The 14,978-nt window shown below is 49.6% G+C and overlaps 1 protein-coding gene across 1 annotated transcript in view; it reads right to left on the reverse strand.

The window, feature by feature from the left end:
• NRP2 (neuropilin 2) overlaps positions 1–14,978 on the reverse strand; it is a 113,986-nt gene that overhangs the window by 8,446 nt on the left and 90,562 nt on the right. The window contains exons 15-17 of the mRNA XM_009890251.1: positions 14,168–14,430; positions 12,140–12,236; positions 9,653–9,673 (exon numbers count right to left, since the gene is read on the reverse strand). Of these exons, the coding sequence (XP_009888553.1) occupies positions 9,653–9,673; positions 12,140–12,236; positions 14,168–14,430 (381 nt within the window). The remainder of the gene's footprint in view (positions 1–9,652; positions 9,674–12,139; positions 12,237–14,167; positions 14,431–14,978) is intronic.

A 14,978-nucleotide genomic window follows, 5' to 3' on the forward strand; every position in this document is an offset into this window, starting at 1 on the left:
AGGAATGGCAGCTTCGCTTCCCTAAAGGATTTAGCCCTGACGCTCTGAAAGGAAACATGGAATTCTGAAACACCACTTTGCTTCAACTGAGTGTTATTGTTAGCAAAGAAAGAAGGAAGAAAAACCCCAGATATTTGTATAAAAATATCATCATTTTATTACATTCCACACAATACATCTTCAAAGAGTTTCAAATTTCCACAAGATATTTTTCACACACAGGCAACTGGGCAATGCTGGGGATGTCAGGGCTCAAGGAGTGGGGGACAACTGGGAATAAAAATCTTGAAGTGACCTTCTGTTTTGTCTTTGGTGATTTTGGTTTGAAAGACAGGGTGCCACATTCTCCTCTCTGACACACCAATGCGCACTTGCTAAAGCCCATGGGAGTGAACTTTGTTGAAGTGAGGGGATCGTCTGACCTAGGGAGATTGAATTGACTTCGGAAACATGATGGTAGCATCTGCTGACATGGCTTGGGCTGATCTGAAAACGCAGCAAGCACATGCCAATATTTCACATCTGTTTTAATTTGCAGCTGGCTGAGGGGGAGGTGGGATTCCACATTACAAACCATATGCACCACAACACCAGTGCTGCGTAAAGAGGAGGCACACAGAGAAAGCATCCCAGCTCTGGAAGCCTCTTCTCTGGGGACCTCTGGGTAGCGCTGCCTGCGAGGTGACAGGAGCTCCCGCAGGTTCTTTACAGCTCTGCTGGGACAGGCACATCCCTGCTGCCCTCAAGAAGCTTGTGGGAGCCAGTCCCCGGGGGAATGCTGCCCCGAGCATCCACCACCCCTAACACGTTTACCCTGCAAAGTCACCCTGTTTTTTTCTGCGCTCCCTGCATGTTTTAGACTTGCTGCTGCAGCTGAGGGGGTCCCACTAAAATCTGTTGAGTTAACAGCATGAAAAGCTGAAACAGGCTGCATGAAAAAAGGCAGGGAGAAAGGGCAGAGTGACACCCCCATCGACAGAGATCCCCTGGGGAGAGGACTCCGCTGCCATAGGGGCCAATAGCACATACACACAGCACTGTTTGTGTTTCCACTTTTTCCTCAAACCAAAAGGAAGCTCAAGGCTGCAGGGAAGTTAACAGAGCTGCTCGCCTCGACTCATTTTATGCAATATTCATGGACAAAGGAGGGGTGGGGAGCACTAGCAAGTTTAGGAGGGGGCAGGGAATCTGATCACTCATCACAAATGAACACAAACAAGATGGAGAACCTTGCTCACTGGAGGTACTTTTTTGCCTGCAAGCAGATTAGAGTTAACTATTCAAACCACTTTTGCATGTCATCATTCAGTAATTTATATAAGGCATTTCCACTACAATACGCTGGGCCATTCAACAGTCAGAGGCGTGTTGGAGGCTCCATCTCGCCTCCCCGGTTAAAGCAGCAGCGATAGCTGGGCCCCCCGGACGCGCCTGCTAGGCTTTGCTTGCTAAATGTTACTGACGTTTTAAGAAGCAGAACATTAGCAAATGCAAAACTAATTGACATTCTAGAAAGTCAACTGGCAATTTTTATGATTCAGCAGCTATGAATTGGGCAGAGGAAAAAAAACAATCCCAAAAGCCAGAAAGGGGAATTATACTTGTCCCTTGAACATTTCTAGCAGAAAGACAAGGAGGAGCCCTCTCCCCCCTCCCCGTGTAAAAGCAAAACCATCAGCACCCAGAGTGAGGATACTTACAAAATAAATAAACCTTCAATTCTCAAGAAACTACAGTATTTAGCATCCACCTTAGACCTGCTGAAGTCTATGTGTTACCCTAAGGCTGGCTTTAACAGATACAAACAAAACATTCATTATGAGCTTCTCTGATATAAGGCAACTTTAAATAGATTCACTTGCGGGTGGGGGAAGAGGAGGGTTCCCCCCGCCCCTTCCAAACAATGGCTGTGTTATCATGTTGGCTGCAGAAAGAATAAGATGGAGAGATCTTACGTTTTGGACGTCTATGAACCTTTCTGGATTCTTCTAGCCATCTGAGGTGGACATTCCTACTGTCCAGCCTGGCCTCTTCTTCTCATTTTGCACCCGAGACATTAACGCTATCAAACAAGAAACTCAGCCAAAGCTAGATAAGGCAACAAAAAAGCATCGCTCTCTTCCCCAAGTAAACAAATCAGGGTATTTACCACAAATGTGTCCCAGACCTTCCGGAGGGGAGGCAGGAAGGGGGAAAATAAAATAAAATAAAATAAAAAAGCATTCCCTGTGCAAGTAGAAGCAACAACAAGCAAATTAAAAAAGGGGCTGTTTCTAAACATACATTCAGTCAGTCAGATGCACGCGCTCCCATGCACACTCACATACACAGATTTAGCACACATGCACACACAAGCTTCCAGGCTCGCCATCAAGTTTCCTTGCAGGTTGCCTACTGGGAGGAGAAAAAAACCAAACCAAACAAGCCTACCAACAAAAAAAATACTCCCCAAACAAACAAACACAACAAAACAAAAAAACCCCACCCGATACCCCAAGAGTCCTCGAAAAGTAATCGAAAGGGAGCGTTCACTTCTGAAGTGAAGGGGCGGTGTGTCTCTTCTGGTGATCCAAGATGCAGCATTAGTTTAGAGTTTGTAAAAGATTCGGGGAGGGCTGGGGGACGGAGAGGGGACGGAGATGTCTAAGAGTTCACACGTATGCTAGGTAAGGAAAAAAGTGCAAAACTGAGGCAACGTATTTGAAGTCTTAGTTTCTGTCTGTCTGTTTTGTGTTTTGTTTGCTCTCTCGTTCCTGTTCGGCTCTCAGCAGCGCGAGCTGGGGTCTTGCTCTAGTTTTATGGTTAGGGTGGGCTCCACGGCCACGGGGGCCCCGTTGGCATAGTGGGAGGTTTTGTAGGTGATGGAGTGATCACTCTTCTTGGCCGCATAGCGGAACCGGTGATAGTGGAGCACAAGGGCCAGCGCGACGGAGACCAGCACCACAACAGCACCTCCGGCGGCAATAACGTAATACCAGTAGGCTGGGATGGGCTGCACTGACACCGTGTCCACTGTGGGCTCGGTCCCTGGCAGGAGGGTTGCCCCTGGGGAGGAGACACAGAACAGGGTTGCTAGGTGGGAGGCATGCAGACGCACAGAAAGAAACACACATGCTTTCAAGAGTACAGCACGGAGTAACACGAGGTCCCGGGGCCACCTCTGGATACGGGGCATGCGCCAGGCTAGGGGGGGAGCACAGCCTGGCGTTTGCTGAGCCCGCATATTCAAGCGCCTTTTTCTTCCCTTTTAATTAATCAGGCTGCCTGGATCGCAATACAAATTCCATATGCACGCTATTATTACTGTTATTTCTGGCATCAACAAATGTTTTTTTCCTTTCTTGTTTTTGGCCTTCTCCAGATCAGCCACCTGGTTTTGTCTCCACATGGCAGATGTTGTCAAGCAGTGACAAAACACATCACATTCCTAACTGGAGGACGAGCACAATCTTAGATGGCCAAGGAAGTTACTACAAGAGACCGGGAAAGAAATTACGGGTGTAACATTGGTCATTCTTACGGAAAAGGCAGAGAAGACCACCTCTGTCTGAAAGCGCTCTGCACACAGATCTAGTCTCACCAGGTGCCCCCTTCACAGTCTTACACATTTCCTTATTATTTTTTAAAGTGAGAAAGGATGGTTACGGTTATTTACACGGCACAGGCTGCGAAATTCAACCCAACGCTCACATAAGAAACTCATGCTCTCTGCAGCATAAGCAAGCCAGGACTATGAACTCATGCCAATATAGCAAACACACCTAGGGAGGGCTGGAAAAGCACCTGCCTCCCTTGAATTCAAGGGCAGGCAGTGCCCAGGCTCAGCCCAGCCATGCTTAACCCTTCCTACTCTTGCAGCTGCAGCATGTTGGGAGGCAGGGCACGGCTGCTCGGCACTGCTCCTGTTTCCCAGGTCATCCTGGGACAGCTCAGTGCACATCTGGTGATCAGAGGCATGTAGGACCTTCCTGCCAGTCCGCAGAAGCATGCACGCACACGCGCTTCCGGCAGGCACCGAGAAGAAGGACGGTGTCTGTGCTCACACCCGCGGCCCGAGAGCGGCTCTGTGCTATTCCTCCCACACGCGCTGCTCCCACCTCCCCAGGTCTGCTCGCGGGGGCACGCTGTAAATAACTTGGGAGAGATGCACTTTTGCATTGCATTTATTTACTGGCTACTTCAAGGTAGACAAAGACCCCGGGGAAACTTTCCGAAGGGTTTGCTCTGCCGCTGGACACATCGACCCCACTGACTCCACTCGCCCTCTCCTCTTGCCCCCGGGCTGCTGGTGGGGGGCAGCCCCCTGGCTGGGTCCTGGCAAGCAGGATACTGGGGGCTCCTGTGGTTTGGTGTCAGCATATTGTTGAGCTCTGCGCTAACCAAACTCCAGCTTCATTTCCTGAGCAGGCTTGGAGGACGTCAAGGGGAGAAAATCAAAACAGTGCAGGATGCACCCGGCTTTGCTAGCAGCAAGGGCATCTCACAGCATGGCCTCTGCGCTCCCCTCCAAGCACTGCCCTGCTAGCACAGCTCCGGCTGGCAAATTTGGGATGGCGATCGCTCTTCTGCTGCTGGTTGCACAGGCAAAATGATGGTTTCTCTGCCAGTTAGAAGGCTTTCCTCCCCTCCCCATCCCCCAAAACCCGAGCACAGGGAGTGAAAATAAGAACGAAAACTGCACCCAGATGCATAGCTACAACAAAAAAAAACCCTCAAAACCAAGAAAAAAACCCACACAGGCAAGACAAATCCTGCTTTTACAGAGCAGGAGGCTGGGAACCACCCACATATTTGTCATTGTAGGCAAGAAATTCGGATGTCTCAGGAGAAGCCTACCTGCCAGATATGCCGCCCTCGCACCGTCTCACCCAGCTGCCCCTTGCCACCAGGAATGGGGGTGGCCCTGTCCCTCCTGCCCAATGAAGGTGCCTGGGGAAGGGGGGTCTGGATCTGGGCTGGGCTGTGTGTTGGGGGTGGGGAAGGCAGGGAGCAGGCAGCCCTCTGACCTCCTTCTCTACTTCCACCAGCAACCCTGGCCCGGGGCAACGAAAGCAGTACATAACTGCACCTCCCTGAGAAGCTGCTGCCCCTCACCCAGCTGCATGGGAGACACTGTGGGGGGGCTGCCGCCAGCCCCCACCAGGGTGAGTGTGTTCAACATTGCCCTGAGCTTCACTGATAACCCACCACTGTCTCCCACTGCAGATCCAGCTGGCCAAGCCACCCCAGGCCTGTATGCATCCCACCGCCATCCCCAATGGATCATCAACACCTCGCCTGTGCCTGACAGCACCAGGGCATGGAGCCAACCCCCGGGAAGACTGCGGGGCTGCTCACTGTGCAGAGGCCACTCGTGTTTACGCTGGGTGACAGTCTGTGCTTACATAGCGCCTTGCTCCAGCGAGAGATTTACAGGCAAACAGCCTCTCAAACCACTGATATGCACTGGGCCCTGCTGGTGGAAACTGGGTTAGGGAGATGGGGCAGGTGCCAAGGATGCCGACAGCTCCCGAGCTTGTGGGGGAGCAGCACTCCCCTCTGAAAAACAGAGGCGGGGAAAGTTTCCATGGCCTCCCGATGTCTGTACATTGCCCAGTGCGGTGCTTGGAGTACAAAGGGTGGGTCTGGCCATAGAGAAGCAAGTGCCATGGTGCCCAGTCTGCACCAGCTGCCCCTTCCCCATGTACCCCTGCCCTCGGCCTGCCTGGGGATGGAGGGAGGTGGTGTGAAGCGCCTCAGGTGATCCCACTTGCGGGAAGGATCCCTGGGGGATCTCGAGGTGGCTGCAAGTTCAGGACACCCTCTGCTTGGCTCTGACGTGCTCCAACTGTCCCTGTACAGCAGCCGGGGCTGCAAATGTGAGGGGTGGCGCAGAGCCTCTCCTTGGCCCCTGTTTCCGCACCTCATGGCCCTGCTGGGGAGATAGCAGAAGTCTGGAGAGTTCATTTAGCAACTGAAGTCATTAAGGAATCACACTTAGTTGTCTCTAAGCCCTAACGAAGCCAATTCCCAACATTAATGATTGTTCTTCCTTACACTGTCAGCCACTAAATATAGCTGCCCGTCCACTCAGCGCACAGCGCTGATGTTATCTGCTCTGTTTTTACTGGCTCTGCCGCTCTCTGAAAGTTCTCTTTTATATCAGTGGAAAAGTTCTCTGCTCAGGGAAATGGAAAAAAAAAAATCGATCTTCTTAACTTAATAATTTTTCCACTCCCCTTTGCCTTCCACACACACACACACACACACTTGCCCTTCCTCATTTATTCACTAGGGCTCTCATCTTAACAAAGAAATGCCTCCTGCTGTTCCTGTCCAGTTTGTGGGTACTGTGTTTATGCACAGCTTGGGGCACAGGCCAGTGGAAACCCAGTTTAATCCCTACAGGGTGGATGATTTCACGTGGGTGTGCTGCTGGGCTCTCACCTCCAACCTGGCCAGGTACAGCCCCCTCCTCTTCCCAACAGGGAAGACTCTACAGGGACCAGTTTTAGAGCTGTGCAGCAGAAATCAAAACCCAAAATAAGCAAGAGCAAAAGTCACCTGGGGAAAAAAGGAGAAAATCCTTTCCAGAGACCCTCCTAGAGGGCTGACTGCCTTGCTCTGCTACTGCCGTGTCACAGCTCGTATTCCTCTCCGAAATCATTGACATTAACTGCTGTGGACAAGCAACACAGCTGGACTTTTTATAGATGGCACAGATGAAAGTGAGCATTACGCTCATCTAATCTGAATGCCACAAAACCGGTGTCAGCCTCAGCCCCTTAATTGCTACCTGCCATTTCTCCAGGAAAATATCCCTGTCTTGATTTCAGCATACCCGGTGTGGGAGAATCCACCAGTCCCAAAGGCAAGTTCTCCCCACAGTTTGTCTCCACACTCTTTGGAATATGTCTCTTATTTTTAGCCTGGTATTTATCTAACTCCTTTCTTCCAGCCACTTGTTATACCTTTTCTTTATGGGTGAGATGCATCAACTCTCAAATGCAGCACAGTTTAAGCACACTTGACTGGTCTTGTAAGATCCCGACCCACTAGCTGAAAGATATTCCACCCACGCAATTCTCTTATTATTTGCCTTGTGATCCTGGAGCCTGTAAGGTGCATATTTTCAGCTTTGCTCCCAATCCAAGAGAGAAAGGATTTGCTATTATTTTTAATGGCATCTGACTTTTTCAGCTCATGATGTAATTGCAGGAGTGGGGGCTACAGAACATCTCAATACTTCCTGCACCCTCTTTCCCCTTGAGCTCCCTTATTTTCTCCAGCCAGGTACTTCTTCCCCTCCTTTTGTCCTCTCCTGTTGGGCATCTCTGTCTTCCCCTCATTTTAATTCCTATATTGCTTTCTCCAATCTTCATCTTCACTTCTTCATGTTTACCCTCTGCATTTTGCTCCTTCTCTGGTGTCTTGGTTCTGGCGGGGATAGGGTTAATTTTCACAAGGAGCTGGGGTAGGACAGAGCCTGGATGGCTGACCCAAACTAGCCAAAGGGGTATTCGATACCATGTGATGTCATGCTCAGTATATAGCTGGGGGAGCTTGCTGGGGTGGAGGGGACAGGAATCACTGCTTGGGAGCGGGCTGGGCTTTCCAGGTTCCAGTCAGTGAGCAGTTGTATATTAACTGTGTTTCATATGTTCCTGTATCAGTATCATTGTTGTTGTTTTCCCCTCTCCTTTGCTACTCTGCCAAACTGCCTTTATCTCAACCCACGAGTTTTGCCTTTTCTTCCAATTCTACCCCATCCTGCCGCAGGGCAGGGGAAGTGAGTGAACTGCCACATGGTTCTTTCTTGCTGGCTGGGGCTAAACCATGACACCTGGTCACTCCATCCCTCTGCCCCACCTATTCCTGCCTGTCAGCCAGGGAAACCTTTTCAGCCTTTTTCTGCAATTACTCCCCTGTTGTGAGCAGTGCTAGGATGTCCTCCAAGGAGCTAGCAATGGGCAGGAGCCCACTGGCTTGAGCTGGAGAGCTCCTGTGTGAAGGGATAGTGTGCCTGCAACAGCATCTGCCTGTGGTGCTCAGGGACCTCACTGTGCTGGGCACAGCAAATGCTGTCCCTACCCAGCCAGCGTGCCCTGGGGAATACAACAGGGAAATGGAGGCATACAGGCAGCAGGGCATGGGGTGAAGGGCAAAAGAAACAACATGAGTTAGCTGAACTTTGAGACAGACTCAATGTGAGAACCCAGAATGAGGTTCAAACTGAATATGACATGCACGTTACAAGCCCCAAAAGGCAAGGATGCTGTTTGCAAAATAGGTACCAGACCTGGTCCAGGAGAACACAGAGACATGGTTTAAGTAAGGAAGGGTTGTGAGGCTTTAAGTGCCAGCTGAGAATATTGCAGCAGCTTTTCAGTAACACCACAAGCCTGAGTTGCAGATAAATAAGCAGCCTACAAACAAACAAGCTTAAATTCCTAGTTGTTACACTATGGGTACAACTGTAAAATATGGTGTTATGCCCTGCACATGTTCCTCCCGTTGGTAACACTCCACAGCCTGCCTCACACCCCAGGGACAGAGTCGCACACATGACTTCAGTCTCAGTGTCTACTTCTCCTTTACTGCCACAGCTCCCGACGCACGTACCTACCAGAGCCAGCTTGCCCCACACAGATGTGCAGCTACTTCTAGGGTAGAGCCCAGCTATATTTAACAGCCCACCAGCAGAGCAGGGGATGGGAAGCGTACGGCCATCATGTCCAACTGAAAGCAAAGGGCGCATTGACTGAACTGGCAAAACTACTTTCAAAGTTAAGGGGAGCCCCAAGTTTGCTCTTTATTGCAACGCAACCCCCAGAAGCGTCCCAGAAGAGGCAGGCAGGAAAACAAAATCCAAAATCAAAACATGGGGATAAACCTAAACGGGCTAAACTGATCTTCCCTGCAAAAGCAGATAGCTTTTCCCACCCCAGAGCAAGACAAACAGCATCCCTGCTGACAGCTCAAAGAGTGAGGCAGGTTTTCGGAGTTGCTCACCTTTTCTCTTACTCTGTAGGTTTGATCAGAGAGATGCTGGTTTCTATCCTTCAGGCTAGTATTAAGCTATTAAATGCACCATTTCACCTTGTTTTCCTTTTATTGACTGTCACCTTCAAAGCTCCTCATGGCAGTTCGCTCTCCCACTTCTACCTCCCAACTCCCTTCCCCTTCCAAGCAGACTGGCCCTACCATCCTTCACCAGCAGCTCAAACACCACCACTGCCAGAGCATCCATAAACTAGAGAACAACTTTCCCACACACTGACGTCATTGCCACCTCATTTCACTTTTAATTGGCTACTGTTTTTTCATTTAAACCAGTTGATAACTACCCTTTACTCCTCAGCCTTCCCATTTGGGGCTCTGCTGCTCTTCATAACGCCGGGTGCCTTGTGATGGCGTGTTTCCTAATGCTATTCAGCCCCACGACAGTGGGACTTGTTTATTTGCCTGCTCCCTGTCACCTAGCAGGAGTCAGAGGGTGCCACCTCCTGCTGCTGCAGCGGGGAGGTTTAGCACACGCTTGCCATTTCACTGCTCAGAACATTTGCTGTTTGTACAAGCACGCACATCGCTTTCCTTCGATGTAAAAGCCCATGCCAGCAGAAAGAAACTACCAAGAGAAGTGCAGTTTTACCTGGAAAGTAGAAGTTCTCACCTGGGAAAGCTGTGATGGGTTCTGCAAAGGAACAAAAAACAACCTAATATTAGAGAGGGGAATATTACACACAAGGCCACAGTTCATGTTTCTGTTGTTCTGTAGCTGGCAAGCTGAGCAGGCATGGGGCTGTGCCGCACAGAAGCCACTTGCTGGGAACAGCGTGCAGGGTGCCAGCCAACCTCCGCTGGATAGGGAGAAACCCTGTCTCAGCTGAGGACTGACCAGGCGCAATAAGCTTCAATTCAGACACAGACTTCAGAGCAAAATACGTCTTAGGTTGAGGGTCATTTGGATTCAGCTGGCTGGCCTGAATCATCCAAAGAAAAAGTCCCACCTGGCCCAGTGACGAAACCCTGAAACCCCCTAAAATTTCCAAGAGCGTTTTGGTTTCATTATTCACATGGGAACTGCGTTACTTCTGGGCACCGATGCCATGCTCCTCTCCATCTCACAGTACCAAGAAACAAAGGCAAGTGATTTTTTTCTTCTCTCAAGATACTTTGAAGAAATAATCTATTACAAATTACTGGATCTGAAAAGCAATAATCAGTACTTATTACTGATTACTTTCTTGCAGAAGTAATAGACTTCTGATTATTTTTAGATTACTTCTGCATTATGCCTGTGAGTCACAGAAGCAGATTCTGGCTTTACTGAGTGCTATGAAATCATCACTCAAGTTCAGAATGCGAATGACACATTTGTCAAAGGAAAAAATTATTGTGACTTATTAGCGTTCTTTCACGCTAAAAAGGAATCAGATTACTTCCCAGGATTACATTTGAAAAAACAGTAGCCTGTGCTGGAGTCAGCTATTTTCATGGCTCTGACAGAGAGACAGAGCAGCACTGTATCTCTGATGTTTCATTATTATTTTGGTGACATCGGAAATGACCCATGAGTTATGTTAAAGTTTGCAGTAGGAGCCCTTTGTTAGAAATGATCTGAAACAAACTATCCTTATCGGTTTTAAGATTCCCATTCAGCTTCCTAGAATGGGACAAATAATTTTGTGTAGCAGTTTGGTGTTATTTTTAGGGCTGGCAATGCTTGAAACTTTGTAATTTATTAATGCTTTTGTTTAGAAATACTAAGCTTTAGGTTCGTGAGGCCCAAGATACAGTAACACTGGAGCTAGGTGAATTGCTGAGCTCAAAAGAACTTAGATAGGAAATGCCACTAGTGTTAATCATCAGTCCTGCTTTTCTTTAATGCCATAGAAGGCAAGGGATTAAAACACCACTGTCTAGCCTTAAATACAGGGAAATTGACATATGGAGTATTAGCTTCTTTGGCAGATGGGAGACCAGCAGAGTTCAAAGCATCAAAGAAATGGGGACCAACAGTGCTCAAGAGCGTCTCTGGGGCAGTCCTGGTCCTCTGTTCTATTATTAACGCTGGTGTCTGCACCATCTTCACCATTGCCTGCCTGCACAGGGCAGCATGTGACATGACCAGCCCTTTCCAGGCGCAATTTGTCCAGTGCCTCCACCCCTGCGATATAACTCCTTGAAGAGAGCACCCGTCCCGCTTGGGTTAGGAGACACCAGGATCCTCCCCTCCCGCAGCAGAGGAGAGAAAAGCAGCTTCACTGAACAGGACCTTTCAAAGCCCAAAGGGGAGAGAGGCTCTGCTCCACCGGACTTTTTCCACTGACTTCAGGATCGTTGGACATGGCCACTTTGCAGGTGTTAAACAGTGAAACGTGCCTCCCCTGAGTCATTCAGAAGAGCAGGCCCTTGCTTTTGTGGCCAGCTCTCAGCACAGATCCCACTAATTGAATACTGCTGGTCCCACTGTCAACTGGGATGGGTCTAAATCCACATCCAAGCTAGGTGGTGACTAGAGTCATCAGAATGCATACATGAATATGACAGCTAGAGGAACAGGGCAGGGCAACAGTTCCGCCAGCAAACTGCTAAAAGCCACTTTTTTCTCTCTTTTTTTTTTTAAAAAGTCCTCTCTGTCTTTAGCATTGAACGAATCCACCTGGCTTTTGGCCTGGTTTGGGGAACGGTGAATTCTAGGACAAAAATTTCTTTTGTTATTCTTTTAACATTGCTGTAAAACCCCTCTGCTATTTTATTTCTTATTAGAGAAGACTCCTTTTGAACTCATCGGCCCCTCTAAGCGTGTAATACTGATTGACAGCTGGTTTCTTTTGTCCAGCACTTTCCTTTTAAATTTGGTGTATGTCCTTATCACACAGAATAGTTCTCGGTAACCCTCTGCCGCTCTTTCAGCTTTGCGTGGCAGAGACATGTGCTTCCTGCCTCTCACACCAACGCAGAGCCCCAGTCCCCCAGAGACTGAGTCTTCCTCATTTCTTTCATGGCCAAGGAAAGTCTCAGCTGAGATCTAGAAACTCCCAGTAACTCAAGCGGGAGACAAGCTGTGGCCAACTAGCAGCCTGCAAGTGAAGGCTCTCCAGCCCCAGCCACCCCCACCACCACCCTGGACGCTGTGGCCGGACACAGCACGTACCCATGCAGTTCTCCAGTGGGATGTCGGTGCCTAGCCGAATGTCATCAAGGGCGAGCTCTCCCGAGTGGCCGTTGCGTATAAATCCCTCAAACACAATCTGTGAGAAATCAGGACAAAAATGTCAAGGCTAAGCTGGAAGGCAGAGAGTGGCTGCTGCTCCCGAGGGAAAGGGCAGGAGATCTGCTCCTGACTTGCCCTGCACTCCTGTGGATGACCTGAGATTAGTCCTGCTTCCTTGCCCTGCCTCTGCCATCCCTTCCCCAGAGAAAGCTGCTCTGCCAGGACGGGTTTGGCAGAAAGATCGTTACCTGGCCTGGCAGCACTCGGCTTGCAATACGTTCAATTAAATGTCTCTTGCATGGAATAAAGACTCAGTGAATCAATGTTCAGCATCACAGGCCACCCCCTGGCCCTTGCACAAATGATGCAAGTGGCATAACACTGACTTACAGCAGCAGCAGATTTGGCCTGTGATATTAACTGGACTATGATCAGAAAAAGGAAGGGAAGGACACAAAATACACTGCTACATTAACTGTAAAGTGCTGTTCCCATCAACATTACATAAGAAGTATTGAAATGTTAGAGGAGAAGGGTCAATTTATTCCTACTTAATCACAGGCAAAATATATTTACAAAAATAAATAGAGTCGTTAGCTCTAAGAACTGCTGAGTGGAGAGACTTGCATTATTTACATAATGATGCTGTTATTTAGCTAATGCTGGTATATTCACATTTAACGCACAAAGTAGTCAGCCAGTGCCCATCATTCTTATCTGTAGGCATATTGCGTTTAGTGGTATTTTATTAAAAAGCCAAACACACACATGCAAACTAGTCATGCAGCTCTGGTGCTCTTTGCGTTGTATCTCCCTCACTACTCTTGAGGGTCCAAATAATTTCCTAGGGCTATGTATTTCACAAACCTCCTCTCCCCATTTTAGATGCCCCCTTTCTCTGGGGTGGCTGGGCAGCCCAATCCTATGCCTGCCTGCAAGGAGACCTCCCTGAAGGGTCAGGTGTCTGTCTGCACACAGGACAGAGTGTCAGAGCTGTTGGTCCCAAACATGAGCCATCAACCCACACAGGAGGTAGCAGTCTGGAGGGCTCAGTGGCTTGAGAGCAGCAACTCCCCGGGGCAGGGCCGGGCTGGGAGCCAGCCAGACCAAGGCTCCCTGCTGGGGTGGTCATCAAAGCACTGCATCGGGCCTTCAAGTGGGTGTTCCCTTCTGCTTTGGAGGGTGCTGGATGCCATGCTGATGCTCATTAACAAGTGACAACAGCAGCCCTGGCTCCCTGGCAAACGGCGCACTGCCCAGAAGGGCTAACCATGCCAAAGGCACTCCTGGAAGCAGCAGCCTCTCTGTGGGGTGCTGGCACGGCCGTGCCAGAGGGGCTCAGGCGGCTGCAGTGAGCAGCACAGCTCCCTCCAGCTCATCTTCTCTTTTCCACTGATCTCCTGACAGTGGGACTGGGTCTTGATCCCACAGAGCTGCACCCAGCCCTCTGATCTGGTCTAAGGTATCCAAGAAGCAGATTCACGAACAAACCCACATTCCCCATTCCTTCTCCCATGCCAGCGCTTGCAGCCCAGGCTGGAGAAAGGCTGTTTGCTGCCTACCCTGAAGAGCTGGCTGTGCTCCCTCCCAGCATCCCACTTCTCTTGGCTGCAGGGTTTGGGTTTGCTCCCTGGAGCTGCACGACTGCCTCTGGTCAGACTATCTGATGACCATCAGTTAGGGGGGAAAAAGCACAAACCAAAATGAAAATAAAAGAAGGGAAAATAATTGCAAAGTGGGAGATTTGAGGAATATAAAAGGCAACAGGCTGAACAAAGGCCCAAATCTGTGCAGAAGACAGGCACTCTCTGAATAACAAACAGTGTCGTTTAGTTACTATAGTAACTCGAGAAACACAATGAAAACAGCCACATTCCCTAATGATGAATGAGCCCTAGCTCTGAAACACTGAAATAAAGATGCTGGAGATGCCTGCCTGGCCCAGCACACCTTCCCCGAGCATCTTACCCGGTACTCCATGTCGTAGCTCGGCAAGATGATGCGGCCTTCCCTCCACTCCTCCCCTTGGTCCTCTGTGATGACCCACAATGCCTTGTGCTCCTGGTTGGCCTCCCGCCAGACCCGCAGCATCACCCCATTGCTGCCCCATGCCTGGTACTGGAAGACCATGCAGACAGCGCTCCGGGGCAGATAGATGGTGGGGCTGATGAGCCGGGCTCGCTGGCTTTCCCTCCTTCCGCTGCTCTGCAGCTGTAGGTAATTCTTGCCGTCTGTTCAAAAAGGAAAACACCATTATATTATTTTCTGTGGCCAGCTGCAACAAGTGTCTCACCTCCTGCCAGGGGTCTTCGGCAGTGCTGGGCAGGGTCTCACACCCATGCCTGCAGAAGTGGGGTGCGCAGCAAGCTGTGCCACTGCTGCGCCCTGGGCAGGGCACTGAGGAGCACACTTCCTTCACCAGCCACCACCGTCTGGTAGGAGACTGACAAGAAAACCAGAGAGTGGTAAGCTGAAGATTGATATAATTAGGAGAAGTTAAAGAGCAGTTATCATCAGAAGTGATGCCATGATAATGACATTGGGAGGGGGTTGTGTTTGTTCTGCTGGGAGCTGACTTACTGAACAAGCCTGAGGTGGGTTTCTCTAACCGCTGGCGCTGAAAACTCATCTTGGGATGGGGATCTGAAGCTGTGTTCATCCTGCTTCTTTTCATCCCCAGTAGTAAATATTCCACAAAATCAGGGTCTAGCTGACAATTTTGTTTTGAGGACACACACGACAAAGTGAAACCTGGCTCTCCTTTTTTCTGTAATGCAGC

This window comes from Charadrius vociferus, unplaced genomic scaffold (assembly GCF_000708025.1).
Source record: "Charadrius vociferus isolate BGI_N301 unplaced genomic scaffold, ASM70802v2 scaffold147, whole genome shotgun sequence".
Taxonomy (NCBI): domain Eukaryota; kingdom Metazoa; phylum Chordata; class Aves; order Charadriiformes; family Charadriidae; genus Charadrius; species Charadrius vociferus.